Genomic DNA, 15,721 nt, shown 5'->3' with positions numbered 1-15,721 from the left:
TAGAAGTCATCCTTTCTCACCCCACTTCCAGTCTATCTCCTTCCTAAATAGTTCTCAAATCCATTACTTCCTCTCAGTTTGCATTCCCACTAGCAGTGCGTAGCCTGGACCCTCACCTTACTTATTTCTTATTACATCCAATCTCCAGTGTATGTGTTCTCCACCCGACCAAGGTGATTTTTTAATAATCGAAATGAAATTCACATAACATAAAATTAACCATTTTAAAGTGAACAGTTCAGTGGCATTTAGTACATTTGATGGTGATGTGCAGCCATCACCTCTGATTCCAGAACATTTTTGTCATCCCCAAATAAAGTTCCATACCTGCTAAACAGTTACTCCTCACTCACCCCAGACCCTGGCAGGCACCAGTCTGCTTTCATTTCTGTGGATTTACCTATTCTGGATATTTAATATAAATGAATCATACAACATGTGACCTTTTGTGACTGGCTTCTTTCACTTAGCACAATGTTTTCAAGGATAATCTACATTGCAGCTTGTATCAGTACACCATTACTTTTTATGGCTGAATGGTACTCCATTTTATGTATACAACACAATTTATCTGTTCATCAGCTGATGAACATTTGGGTTGTTTCTACCTCGTGGCTATTGTGAACAGTACGGAGACAAAACGTGTGTATACAAGTTTTAAGTACCTGTTTTCAGTTCTTTTGGGTATATACCTAGGAGTGGAATTGCTGTGTCCATATAGTGATTCTATGTTTGACTTTTTGAGGAACTGCCATACTGCTTTTCACAGTAGCTGTACCATTTTATATTCCCACCAGGAATGCACGAGGATTCCAATTTCTCCTCATCCTTGTAAACACTTATTACTTTCTGTTTTTTAAAATTATAGCCATCTTAGTGGTTGTGAAGTGGTATATCATTGTCATTTTGATTTACATTTCCCAGAATATTAATGATGCTGAACATCTCTCCATGTACTTGTTTGTCAGCCATTTGTGTATCTTCTTTGGAGAAATGTCTATTCAAGTCCTTTGCCTCTTTTAAAATTGTGTTGCTTGTCTCTGTTGTTGAGTGTGAGATACTGGATACTAGACCCTTATCAGATATGATTGCAAATATTTTCTTTCATTCTATATGTTCTCTTTTTGCTTTCTTGATAATGTCCTTTGATGCACAAAACTCTTCAGTCTTGATGCAGTTTAATTTACCCATTTTCTCCTTCTCATCATGCATTTGGTGTCATATCTAAGAATCTATTGCCAAATTCGAGGTCATAAAGATTTCCCCTTATATTTTTTTCTAAGAGCTTTATAGTTTTAGCTCTTACATTTAGGCCTTTGATCATTTTTTAGTTGATTTTTTTGTATATGGTGTGAGTTAGAGGTCCATTCTTTTGCATTTTTTTCAGTCTTTTACCATTGAATATGATGGTAGATGTGAGGGGGTTTTTTGTTTGTTTTTTTTTTTTTAGATGTGAGTTTTTTATAAATGTCCTTTTTTGTGTTGAGGAGGTTCTCTTCTAGTTCTCTGAATATTTTTATCAAGACAGGGTTTTGAATCTTGTCAAATGCTTTTCTGAATCACTTGAAATTACCATTTTTTTTCCTTTTGTCCTGTTAATGTGGTGTGGTACATTGTTTGATTTCTTTTTATGTTGAACGACCATTACAGTCCTAGGATAAATACCGCTTGTTCATGGCTTATAATCCTCTTAACATGATCTTGGATTCAGCTTGTTAGGGTTTTTTGTTTTGTTTTGTCTTGTTTTTTTTGTTTGTTCATTTGAAGATTTTTTTCATATATATTCATAGGGGTATTCGTCTGTAGTTTTCTTTCATTGTAATACCTTTGTCTGGCTTTGGTATCAAGGTCGTGCTGGCGTCACAGAATTAGTTAGGAAGTGTTCCCTCCTTTTCTATTTTTGGGAAGAGTTTGAGAGGATTGGTATTAATTCTTCTTTAAATGTGTGTTAGAATTCATCAGTGAAACCACTGAGTTCTGGACTTTTCTTTGTTGGGAGGTTTTTTGATTCAATTTCTGTACTTGGTATAGGTCTTCTGAATTTTTCTGTTTCTTCTTGAGTCTGTTTTGGCAATTTGTGTATTTCTAGGAATTTGTCCATGACAACTAGGTTATCCAATTTGTTAGCATACAGTTCATAGTGTTCTCTTACAATCGTTTTTATTTCTTTGGGTTTGGTAGTAATATCACAATGTGACTTTTTAAATGTAAACTCAATCATGTGCTTCTTTCTCTATGATGGCTTCTCACAACCTATAAGGTAAAATCTGCCTTCCTACTTGACTGAAAAATTATTATGGTCTTTCTCAATTCTTATTATTTTATGTCTTAATAATCTTATCTGTCAGTACTCTGCAGTTTCTTTGCACTGACACTTAGAGCTTCCTGAAGCAGTGATACTGTTTCATATCCCTTTCTCTTGTTCCAGGTATCTTGCACATACTGTCCCCTCTGCAGGCAAAAAGTCTTTTTCTGCTCCTGTTCCCACGGTCTACCATATATATATGACATTTGAGTGGCATTTGAGCAAAATTCTAAAGAAGAAACTGATACATATCCTTTTCAGTTCTTTACAATTTTGCTCAAGTGCCACCTCACTCACCAACACTACTCTAACGCCTTAGGCCCAGTCGTTCCATGCTCTGCAGCTCCCCCAGCGTGCCGTACTTATTGAACTTTAAATATCTTTAGCTACTACACATATGGTAGATGACTTCCAAATCTTTCTTTCCCTGCCTAGGTTTCTCTTTGAACTCTAGACAGACATTGTGAGGTGCCTATGAGACATCTCCCCTGTATTCCAGACTGAAATCGTGATCTCCCAGCCTTCTCAATCTCTCAACATGTTTCTTTCAACTACCCATCTCTCTGAGAACTCCACTGTCTCTAAATAGCCCAAGCCAAAGGTCTGAGCCTCATGCCAGACACCTCTTTTTCCATGAGCCATGACCAATAGCATCATCTAGTTGAGCTTCTGTAGTTAGAAAGACACAGTGATCCATGGTTTGTATATAGTCTCTGATTTCACTACAGTCCAGAAATATGTAGGTGTTATTTCCACCTACAGGAAGCAGTTGAGGCTCCCTGGGGTTGAATGACTTGCCTATCAGTCACTGCTTATAACTGGCCAAATCAAGATTCCAGGGATCAAACCCATGCAGCTTCCTCTCAGCCCCAGTAATTCCTGACCCTCTTTGCTTGTCTATATTTCTCAAACCTATCACCTTCTCTAAATTTCCATTGCCACTTTCACTTCTCTCTTTCTGTCACCCCCTACATCCAGTGCAGTAGCAAATCTGATTGGCTTTGTATGTAAGTTGAGCATGTGAACACTTCTTACACCTCTACAACTACCAACCTAGTCTCCTGGAACAACACAATAGCTTTTTTTTTTTTTAATAGCCAATATTTATTTTTTATTTATTTATTTTTAGCTGCGTTGGGTCTTTGTTGCTGTGCGTGGGCTTTCTTCTAATTGCGGTGAGAGGGGGCTACTCTTTGTTGCGGTGCGCGGCCTTCTCATTGCGGTGGCTTCTCTTGTTGCGGAGCACGGGCTCTAGGTGCACGGGCTTCAGCAGTTGTGGCACACGGGCTCAGTAGTTGTGGCTCACGGGCTCTAGAGCGCAGGCTCAGTAGTTGTGGTGCACGGGCTTAGTTGCTCCATGGCATGTGGGATCTTCCCGGACCAGGGCTCGAACCCGTGTCCCCTGCATTGGCAGGTGGATTCTTAACCACTGTGCCACCAGGGAAGCCCCTCAATAGCTTTTTCATTGATCTCTCTCCTACCATCTTTGCTCCTTACAGCCTGTCCTCCACTGGCCACCACAGTGATCTTTCTAAAACCCGAGTCAGATTTTACATATGTGTGTGTAGATTACGTATGTATTACATTACTCTCATTGGCTCAAAACCTCAACGACTGTCCATATCATTTAGAGTGAACACCAGAGCTGTACCAGAGTCTGGAAGTGGCCACGTGACCTGCACCCCCCGCCCTTGTGCCCCAGCCTCTCTGGCTTCACCGCCCCCTCTGCCTCACTCCGGCCACATGGCTTCCTTGCTGTTCTTTCAGACGCACTGAGCACACTCCTGTGAATAGGTCTTTGTATTTGCCGTTTCCCCAGCCTGGAAGGCCCTTCTCAGGTATCTTTATGATCTGTTCCTGTGCTTCTGTCCATTCTTGGCTCAAATTTCTTTCTCTCTTATTTCCATTACTTTCTTAACCCTCACCCCATAGTCATCTTCTCCTTCACTGTACTTACATCCACCTGAAATATTACGTATGATTGTTTATTTATCATTTATTATAAGCTCCATGACAACAGAGTTTTTCGTTATTGTTTATTGCTGTATTCCCAGCCCTAGAACAATGCCTGGCATATAAGAAGCAGTCAAAGAATATTTTAAAGGAATGAATAAATGAATCAATGACCACTGTCTTAGTTTATGTCCAGATCATTTCTGGCTTGGTGTGGAACATTGTTTGGCTTCCCTGATTCCAGTTGTATACTCTCTAGCTTGCTAACTAAATTATACTTCAGTTTCAGTCTCTTCTTCAAGTCCCACCACTTGCAGAATATACATCCTTCCAGTTTCTTATTATGATTATCAGGGTCTCTAGGATTTGGCTCCAGCCTTCTAACTTCCTTTTCAAGTTATTCCCCTAACAATGTCTCATCTTCAGCCTTAGTGAACAGTTTTCATTCCCCACCTGAGCCTTGCTCTTCACCCCTCTGTACCTTTGTACATCTTCTTCCTTCTCCCTGGAGTGTCACTCCCCTACTTAGGACGTGATAACCCCTGTGCATCCAGGAAGAGTCATCGCACCCTCCTGTGTGCCTCTCTTGGCCTTATGTTCCTGGCATTACAAGTATTTCTCCTAACACTGTGGACTCCACTGAGGCAGGGAGGAGTGCTCTTTGTCACTGTTCTCCTTCCTGAAGTGGTAGACATGTTGTATGCGATAAATATTTGTTAACTGAAGATGTCTGTATAAAATTCTAACATTATCTCCAAGGACTTTCTATTAAACATGCTGTTTCCCTTTATCTTGAGACAAAATCAGTTTACCTCTAGCCTAGAGAAGGAATAAAATATTTTCCCATTTTGGGGGAATGTGAATTAATACTAAGTTGGAGTATAGGCTGAAGGGTTGTATAAGAATCACATGTGAAAAGAAAGAAAAGGAAGCATCTCTGTTGCACTATTGGAACCCCTTGCTCTTCCCTATTTTTAAAATGACTATAAAAGATCTTACATGTGGCTGACTTATACAGAGCGTCAGTTTGAAGTCTCTTAATGACTGCATTTAAGTTCATGAAAACATAGCTTTTAATGGCTAGGTAGTCAGTTTCACAACCGTGACATCGGCTACTCTCTGCTGACATTTAACCCTCTGCCTTGGCCCTCGTTCAACAGTCTGTTGGATTGTCCCAATCCCGTGTCCTACTGGGGCTTCTCGAACTCCTTAACTCTGAGCCACCATCAATGACTTCAGCATCCTGCTCAGCTTCCTTTCCGTTTCCCCAGCTTGCCACTGCCGTGATTTTCCCATGGTGACTATGTAAATGGACTTGAATTTCGTATCCCTCACAACACACTGGTGATCTGAACCGTCTGAGAACCTCCTTTATTTTTTCAAAGAGATTTTTATTTCTTAAAAATGGTGTCAGCCAGGCAAATGGAAGAAAGTATAGTTGGGCTCACATATCTCTGTTTGAAGTGAGAGACTTTTTTAATAGTTGGCCCTTGGGGGGTGGTATAGACTCTGAACCCAGACGTCTGGGTTTAAATCCTGGAAACCACTTCCTCATTCTGTGACCTTGGGCAACCTGCTTGAGACAGAAGTGTGTGTGTCAATTTCCTTCTGTGAAATGGGGATAATACCTAAAAGGGTGGTTGTGAGGACTGAACAAGCTAATGTGTAGAAATTGCTAAGGGTCATTCCTGGCACACGGTGAAAGCTGATGTCAGCCCTTAAACCTAGTCCCTGTGCCAGAAATAAATAACTGTAATCAAACAGTGAACAGGACGCCATATCCCCTGCCCTCGTAGAACTCACATTCTTGTGGCGTACAGACTTAAACAAATAAACCTGAATAGACGTCTCATTGCATTTTATGATGAAGATAGGGAAAGGAAAAAATGGGGTGGGCTATGAAAGAGGAGTTAGGGAAGAATTCTCTGAGAAAGTGACTCTAAGTAACCTAGAAGATGAAGAGGAGCCAAGGGGGAAAGAGCATTCTAGGCCCAGGGAACAGAATCAGTCAAGGCCTGTGAGCAGGAAAGAGCATGCAGTGGTAGGGGAAGTTAAAAGGCAGGGGGAGCTGGAGCCCAGCGGGAGAGGAAGAGAGGGGCGCAGGGTAAAGTGGGAGAGCAAACTGGTAGTCTTTCAGCCACATTAAGGAATTTATTTTGAATCTAATTTCAACAGGAAGCCATTGAAGAATTTGGTATCTATTGTTCCTTTGACATGAGGTTTAGAGAAGGAGCCAGGGCAATAGAAAATAGGGAATAAATTTTAATTCTATCTTATGTATGATCACAAATTTTCATTTATACTTATAAAAACAATTTAGAGTTTCTTTTACTTGAAAGTAATTTCTAAAGACACGTTCTTTGCTTTCTCCAGAATTATTCCACAGCCTTTGGGTTACTTATATTGCTCACAGGGATTGTATCTATCAATTATCTATCTGCCTTTCCCTTTCTTTCTTTCTTTAGTTCAACAAATATTAATGGGATGACTACTCTTGCCTTCCTGTTCCTTAGGACTAGTAAGGAGAGACATTAAAAAGCACACAAATAATTACACTCGAGGTAAGTGTTACAAAGAAAAAGTAAAGGCTACTATGAGAGCATTTAACAGAAGACTTCTGTCAGAAAGATCATACAGGCCTCCCTGAGGAATGCAGAGGAGGCAGCTAGAAAAAGAGAAGTGAGAAAGTACTGAGGCAGGAAGGCTGTGGTGTCTTCAACAGCCTACACTAAAGCTGATTAGTTGGGCTAGAGTTTAGGAGTTTCCCTTAAAGTAAGTAAGGATCCAGTAAGGACCCATGCAACAATTTTATGTAGTAAAATGACATTTATACTTTTAAAAATCCCTCCACCTGCTGGGTGGAGCATGGACAGAAGGGGATAAGGATGGATGCAGAGAGATTCAGATAGTATTTATCACCTGGGGCCTTTTGACAGTGTAAAATTGTCCATACGTTACAGGGAATTTGCATCTCCTCTCCTATATAGAATGCATGGAGCACCCCCCATTCTTCAGGACAGTTACACACCTCCCCTAGTTCCAGACATCTCCTGAGGGGACGGGAAACTGTACCACCCATTTGAGAACCACTGACACCGGCTATTGCAGTAGTCTGGGCTTTGGTTGCCAGAGTGAGGAGCTGCATATCCCAGGAGGCCTAGGAGACATCCACTGGGAAACGGGGAGGAGAGATTACGGTTTTGATCCCTGCTGATTGTGTATTTTAAAACTAAGAACAAAATTAAACCTCATCATCATTGAATAGCGGACTTGACTTTGGTGCCCTTGTTAACAGCTGGCTTCTCGCGACGTACGGTACTAAATGTGATCTGAGGGAAGCGTGGCAATTCCGGGGTGATGCAGGTTCCCACTTGTTTGTTTTCCGTGCTTGCAAGGATTGCAGTGTATGTGTTCCCAGCTAAGTGGAGACACGGATTCTGTTACCTGTTTTTAAGTAAAATAATCTTGTACAAAAGAGTCCTTAACGGAAACTACAGATTGAAAATAATATTACTAATACAGACACAAGGTAACAAAAAGAAAACAACAGAGTTAATACTACTAGTCAGCAGCAAATTTAGATTAAAAAAATGACACCGTCATATCTGGAAGAAAGTAAACCAGAAAACTGAAATTATCCAGAAGACATTTGAAATATGTATTTGTCTCCATCTTTGTTAAAAACGACTTTGACCCTAAATATCATGTCTTAGATGTTGCCTAATGAAAATATGAAGTCGTAATTATTAATACAAAAACGTTTATTTCCTCTTTTTCACATCCTCTTAAAAGTCTGTCTGTCTCTAATAATATACCTTATAAATACCTTAGTACACTTGGTATATTTTATTTAAAAATACAGATAATAGGTGCATGCTGAAACGTCTTCTTATTGCTGGAGAAGCACTGGTCTAGGCAGGTAACGGTTTTCACTCAGGTTGTGGCAGCACAGATGGAGACAATTACATGTCTTCTAGAAATGTGCACCGGGAAGACGTGCTAATTGACTAAATGAGGTGGGGGTGAGAGAGACATTGGATCGCAGCTGACTGCCAGATTTCCAGCAAGTGTCAGATGGATGGCACAGTTTTGTTTTGAGAATTAGATTTGGGAGACAAAGAGCCTTTTTTTAATTGAAGTATAGTTGATATACAATGCTATATAAGTTACAGGTGTACAGTATAGTGATTCACAATTTTTAAAGGTTATATTCCATTTGTAGTTATTATAAAATATTTGCGATATTTCCTGTGTTGTATAGTATATCTTTGTAGCTTAATTTATACCCTATAATTTGTACCCCTTAATCCCTTACCACTATCTTGCCCCGCTCTCCTTCCCTCTCCCCACTGGTAACCACTAGTTTGTTCTCTGTGAGTCCGCTTCTTTTTTGTCATATTCGCTAGTTTGTTGTATTTTTTCGATTCCAGTTCAACTTTAGACTTACTAAGTTTGCAGCACCAGTGAGCTATCCAGCAGGCATTTAGATCCTCCACTGTGCAGATCAGGAGAGAGGACTGGGATGAGAGATAAGATATTGGCGAGTATCTCCATATAAACAGTAACAAAGAGCATGCCTATGATTAAGATCACCAGGGGAGAAAACACCTAATGAATGAAGAAGTGGGCTAAGGAACAGGCACTGAGATCCAAACGTCAAGGTTAGGGTGGAGGAGGAGCCTGAACAGGAAAATGGAGGGGAGAATGGCCAGAAAAATAGAAGGAAAACAAGGAGAATAGGTCCTTATGGAAACTAAATGAAAGGCAGGAGGGAAGTGGCCAGGTATGTCAAATGATACTGAAACTTCATGTTAGAAGAGGATTCAGGAGTCCCCATTCCATTTAGCCATGTGGAGGTAGTTGGTGACCTATGAAAGCTGTTGAGGGAGTTAAAGCACTTGACGCATAAGTGTGATGGCAGCGGGCTCGAGGCAAGCATGGAAGATGAGGATGTAGAACCTTCGCTCAGCCAACGGTATTTTTTTCATTCCAAAGTAATATTTGGAAGTTTGTTTCCTTTTTTGTTCCAGAAAAGTTAGGAAATACAGAAGGGAATAAAGACAGAAATAAAATGATTCCAAATTTCTCAACTGATGTCAACTAATATTAACATTAATCTCTTGATATTTTCCTCCAATACTTATTTGTACAGATACAGTTACCATCTTTATTTCAGTATTGTAAATTGTGCATTAATCTTATTCTGTTTTCTTCCCTTTACATGTTCCCTTGCCTTTTTTTTACATATTTTTTGAAGTACGATCTTTTTTTAACAGCTGAGAAGTAGCTCTTCATCTCGTTATCTCAAAATGAATATACTCATTAACTTTGGGCAAATAAGTTATTTGTAATACTCCACTTTTATAAATAATTCTGGGATGAACACCTTGTATACACATCTTTGACTAGGAGCTCCCGGTTCTTTTAAGGCTTGTGAAAATACTAATACTAATAATCTCTGTCCGTCCAAGGTGCTTTTGAGGAAGGGCTACTCAGTACCGTCGCACCGTCATCACCATTTTCTACACTTAGGCACATTCCAATCCCCCTTGTAAAATTATGTTTGGGTGTGTGTGTTGTTTTAAGTACGTTTCTTGAAAATAGCATGCGTTTGCATTTTCCATTTTACCCTAATTTCAGAGCCTTTAAGGGTACTCAGTATTTTATATCACTTATCATAACTCATGTATTATATAGTCTGTCATTGTATTTTATGCTCTTTCATGTTCCTGGGTCTTTCCTTTTTATCCCCTGATTTTTACTGCATGATGTGAACTTACCTGGCTTTGTTTTTCAGTGACTTTAAAGGTATATAGTCTGTTTTAAATTATGATTGTAAAACTTAAGTTTACAAAGGTATTTCACAAGAAAAACGTCTTTCCTCAGATTGATTGGAAGCATTATGTTTGTCATGGAAAATTATTCTGTTTGCTTTAAAATCATTTGTATATTGCAGGGAGCTGCTACTCTTTATGGTAGCTGTGTTCTCTCTCGGACCCCACGTGTGGTAGCTGTTGTAGTCTCTTCTTTCCAACCTGCTGATGATTCTTTTTGCCAGAGAAGATGAAAGAGGAAAACTAGGCACTAATTTGTTGAGTGTCTTCAGTACAACATCCATTTGCATAGATTACCTCATTTAATCTTAGTATTAATTCTGTGAGATAATGATCATTGTGATCATTTTATAGGTGAGGGAACTGTAGTTAAAAGGCATAGTTTGTTCATTTAAACTTCCTTAGGAAGTGATAGAATCAGGTTGAAACTTGGTTAGTTAATTCAATAAATACTTATTTAGTGCTACTCTATAGGCACTGTCTTATCCCTTAGGATATATGAGTGAATAAAATATATGAAGATTCTCTGCCTTCGTGGATCTGGGGTCAGGGTGCCAGAGTAGCTGGGTTTTTAGTGCGGGCCTTCTTCCTGGTTATGCCTCACACGGCCTGCCTTGGTGTGTGCATGCAGAGAGAGGGGGAGGGAGAATCTGTGTCGCTTCCCGTTTTTATAAGGGCATCAGTCCCATCACTCCATCCTCACGAGCTCATCTAACCCGAATTATCTCACCGTGGCTGCACCTCAAACACCATCACATTAAGGATTAGGGCTTTAACTTATGAATTTTGAGGGGACACAAACATTCAGTCCATAGCACAGGACACAAACATTCAGTCCAGAGCAAAGGACACAAACATTCAGTCCATAGCAAACTCTAAAACTTATTTTCTTCACGTCACACTGTGCTACTAATGTGTAATTCAAAATACATTATTATTGGATTACTCCCTCTCCTCACCAAACCGGGGGCTTGCCCTTCTGTGTTTCTTGTTGCTGAGAATGTAAACTCCCCCTTCTCCCGTAAAGAGAGAGTGAATTTTTTATTTGCTTTTGTATTTTCACATGCTTTACCTCATTCAGAACTTCAGCTTTCTTTCCAGTATTTTTATAAGGCTTTACCTCTCCCATTATATTCACTATGTTTTTCAGGGAATTTTCACATTATTTAAGTATTTTATTTTACCGTGCATGTGCTCTTGAAGAATTTCATGTAAATGGAATTTTTGTGAATAACACCAAACTTTGAATGAAAATTTGGTATTATAAAAGAATTCCATTTCATTTTTATTTTTGAATAACTATGCCTCACATCTTCTGGGCTAATTTAATATTTTAAATTATTGGGCTGTTTAATGTCTGTTGAGTCAGGTGGCAATGTCGCAGAGCTTACATGAAGAAAATGTGAAGTATTTTTAATTGGAAATAAAGAACTGGAATAGTGGATAATGAACTTCTGCTTAAGATGCTTAAAGCAGTGTTAACCTTTTACTTCACACATGGGTCCAAATTGAAGGGATCACTGGTGAGACATGTCTTGTGCTATTTATGCCATATACTAGAAAGGTGCCCTCTAGATCAAGGCATTTTGTTTAAGAGGTTTAACATGAAATTGTTAATACACTGAATCATGGGGAGAAAGATACTGTTTCCAGGGAGTTGTGTCTTTAGAGATGTTTAAAAATATAGTAGCTGGGGGAAGGGAGAGCGGTGGAGATGCAGAGGACACACATTAAATGCAAACAACTCTTGGAACTATAATTAATTTTCTTTACCTTTTACCTTGGATGTTAAGTTCCATTTATTTCAAGAGCACGTTTGTTCTTATGCCTGTCAGTATATACTTGATAATAGGAATTTGCACATTGTATTTTGCATCAGTGATAACTTGGTGTATCTTCAGATTTTTCAGTATAATATGATTGGTATCTTTGGGTCTTTTGTAGGTGTGTGACTTGGCTTTTAGCCTGAAGAAAATGCTGATCCGACACAAGATGACTCATAATCCCAATCGCCCACTGGCAGAATGCCAGTTTTGCCATAAGAAGTTTACAAGGAATGACTACCTCAAAGTGCACATGGACAATATCCATGGAGAGGCTGACAGCTAATGGTAGCTGTAAAGGAATTAAGCCGTTTAAAAGGGCTCCTAATAGGAAACCCAGGTTTCTCTCAGCTGATTAGCACAGCAGAAGTGGCCAAAAGTAACTCACTGGTCTCCTAGCTCTTATTTGCCTACCTTTAGAGTCTGTAGATACATATGCAAAAAAAAAAATTACTTTTGTCAAGAAATGGTACAAATGGAAAAAAATAACTTTGTAGCCTTCCAAAATACTACTTGTGTTATGTCTTATAAAAATGGAAAAAGGAGCCATGGCTCTTCTTCTTGGCCATCTCTCTATAGTGAAGTTTATTAACATACTCCGTATTAGGCTTTTTTATTTTATTGTTATCCTTGTGTGTCTGTGTGTGTGTGTGTGTGTGTGTGTGTGTGTGTGTGTGTGCGCGCATTTGTGATGCTGGTTATTGCAACTGGTTATTACTAGTTTAGCCAGAAAGAGATTAAGATTTCCAAGATATTTCACTGCAGATAAAGGATAAGTGGCAAGAGTTTTCAAAGTTTCAAGCATGATAACAGGATAAAACTTGCTAAAACTTGCTAAAAGAGGCCAAAAGTTGATCTTATTTAATAAATAGCTCTTTATAACAGATCAGTTTAAAATAAAGAGGTATTTAAGAACTAAAACACTGATTGAAATGTTGCTCATTTTAGCCAATTCTCAGGAAACATTATTTCCTCTCATCATTCATATGCTGACATTCATGGTCTAGATAACTAGATCAACACAAAAATGACCATAACACCTAAATATTTATCAGGCTGATCATCTGAGTTTATACTAGTGAGCTTTAGAAATTAACAATATATAAATATATATAACTAAATATGGAAACAAAATAGGTTCTCATTATCTGTTCACTGACAGGGTAACAAGACGGTAGGTGTATTACAATATTAGTCATGATACATCTGGCCCTTTACCCTCTCATTTCATAAAAGTGCACAGAACATGTTAGTGCAGACATGACAGAGTCCTCAGAGCATTTACATTCTGTTTCACAAAAGACATTTTTCAGAATCTTGGCAGTAGATGATTCTGAAACACTTTTGAGTTACTCTCAATCCTATATAATTAGGAATCCAGAATAAAAAACATAAACCTGGCAATTGTTACGATTGAAATTATCACTGATGCTTAAGGGGGATTGAAGCAAGAAGCATCATAATTTCTTCCTTTAGGTTATATGTCAGTTAAATACTTGAGAGCAACATAAAATGAACAGCTTGTTTGGGGAGAAGATATGATAAAATGTAATAGTGTTGTCAAAGCAGTGTAGAAGAATCCAAAAACCAGAAAAAAATTAAAATGAAGCCCAATTCATGAACTTTCCTATTTGGAGACCATTCAAAAGAGAGAGGAAGTATAATTTTAAGGAAGTTTTTTAGTTTTAATGATTTCTGGAGAAAGGTTATCTGAAGACAGTTCTTTGAAGTCAGGAATCTTGTTTTAGAATTATATTTATGCTCAGTTGCAGTTTTAAAAAGAAACATAAAGATTTGTTAAAGATGTTTAAACTCTGTGAAAATACTAAATTTGAGACTCACCAGAGACAATTTAAAAAAATATAAATGCCCAGATTATAATTTAGAAGATATCTAACAAGTATGGCTATATGTAGCATTTGTTCTGAAATTATAGACTGTATTTTATACAAATAGATTTTGGTCTTGTTTCTTCTGTGTCATTTGTTTCAGTAGTATATTTTTAGATCTAAAGTGTTTTCAATTTAACATGACAGTGTGCTTAATATCATTTGAATATAAAAGGACAGCTGTAAAATTTAGTAGTGTGTGTTATTTAAAAACGTTCTGCCCATTCCTTTGGATGCTGCCTTCTCTGTATGGGATGCTTCATAGCCCGATTATGTGATGAATGTGAAACTTGAAAGGAAGCCAAATACCAATTTTGTATAATCTCAGTGACTCACAATTTACAGGGCTGCTGAGGAAATTACCCTCGAAACCATGTTATGTCCATGCTGCGGAGTGAGCTGATGAGCATGAGGTGCTGGACCTGATCAGGCTGAAGGTTTGTAGTCAAGCAAAACTTTAGAAAATGGTGTGGAGAGACCTACTGGTACACCATCCTTTTCAAAGCACTGAAACCAAAACAGGTCCTTAAAAGACTATTTGCATGCTGTCACCTTTTATCCAAAAGATGATTGATTATTTATAAGCATTTCAGATATATTAGTATTTGTATCCTGGAACTTTTAAATCCCTTAGCAATAACAAAAAGATAAGTGACTTGGTTTAATTGAGAAATTAAGAGCATAAGTAAGACAATCGAAGAGGGAAAGACTTAGAGGCAAGCTGGAGTGCAGGCACTCACTTTGAAGTATCTTTCTCTTCTTTTCTGCTGTAGAAGGTCATGGCTCCTGTACTATCTGGGGAAAAGGCCAGACTCTTACCCTGAAGTCAGGGCTAAATAATCTTGAAAGGTATTCAGTAATACGGGTAGGTTCAGATATGCTTTTATATCTTTGTATATTAACATTCAAGATATTTGTATATCTAGAATTTCTTTTTGCTTTACAATCACTGGCTTCTATTATTTTTTTTTCCATTTTTTTTTTTGGTGGGGGGAGGTAGTTGTTGGCTATATCGAACATTTTGTTGGTTAATCATGATTAACAGTTGCAGCATAAACGTATTCATTGGTGATTCATTCTTGGGTTTACACAGGATAGTTAAAATGCTACTTCTAAGAAACGTTTTCTGTATCTGGTGTGTGTGTGTGTGTGTGTGTGTGTGCAGAGGATCACTTTTATGAAATACTTATATGCAAATACATTACTTTGTTCAAAACTCTTCTGACCTATTTGGCAGCCAACACATTGGGTAAGTGTGAATATGGAGCACAGAAGGTCTTACAACCTTAGTTTTTGCATTCAATTTTATGTGCTGCTGCCTCTCCCAAAGCTGAAAGGGAGGGAGGAAAAGAGGACAGGCACTAGAAATATTTTTTTCCTTCACAAATCTAAATGTTGCTTGTGGAAACTCATCTTGGGGTTGTGAATATATGGAGATGGGTAGGTAGGAGGAAATGTGTCTATTTAAAACCCTAAGATTTTATCATTAATAATGAGGTTTATTTGCATGTACATATATAAATGCAGTATTTGTGAATATAGCAGAACTTCAATAGCATTTTTATTTTATTATCAATCTCTAATCTATATAATCACTACCACAGTTGGTGTTAGCATTGTATTTTACTACAGGACTGTAACTGGCGCAGTTCTATCGTAAAATCCAAATGAACATTTTAAAGTTGTTTTTGATGAAAGGAGAAAACGTAATTGCCATTACTCCCAGACCTCCTGTTTTATAGTTTATTTCTAAGCATTTCTAGATCTGGAAAGTATCTCTACAGTTAAGCCGAGTTGATTTCAGGGCCACAGGAGAGAACACTGTCTTTAATTCTCATCTCATTCTCGGTCAAACATAAACACCGTGTGGAAAGCAACATTACTACTAATAAAAGAAACTTGACTTATAATATTATT

At 38.2% G+C, this 15,721-nt stretch overlaps 1 protein-coding gene across 2 annotated transcripts in view; it reads left to right on the top strand.

Annotated features, from left to right (window-relative positions):
- PRDM5 (PR/SET domain 5) overlaps positions 1-13,780 on the top strand; it is a 210,935-nt gene extending 197,155 nt beyond the window's left edge. For both annotated transcript variants that reach the window (XM_024119485.2, XM_024119486.3), the window contains exon 16: positions 12,037-13,780. In XM_024119485.2, coding sequence (XP_023975253.1) covers positions 12,037-12,201 — 165 coding nt within the window. In that variant the 3' untranslated portion in view covers positions 12,202-13,780. The remainder of the gene's footprint in view (positions 1-12,036) is intronic.
- The last annotated feature ends 1,941 nt before the right edge of the window (positions 13,781-15,721 follow it).

The sequence above is a fragment of the Physeter macrocephalus genome, chromosome 7 (genome assembly GCF_002837175.3).
Source record: "Physeter macrocephalus isolate SW-GA chromosome 7, ASM283717v5, whole genome shotgun sequence".
Classification (NCBI taxonomy): domain Eukaryota; kingdom Metazoa; phylum Chordata; class Mammalia; order Artiodactyla; family Physeteridae; genus Physeter; species Physeter macrocephalus.
The sequence above is the reverse complement of the archived record's forward strand: the minus strand, read 5'-3'. Positions and strand labels throughout refer to the sequence as shown.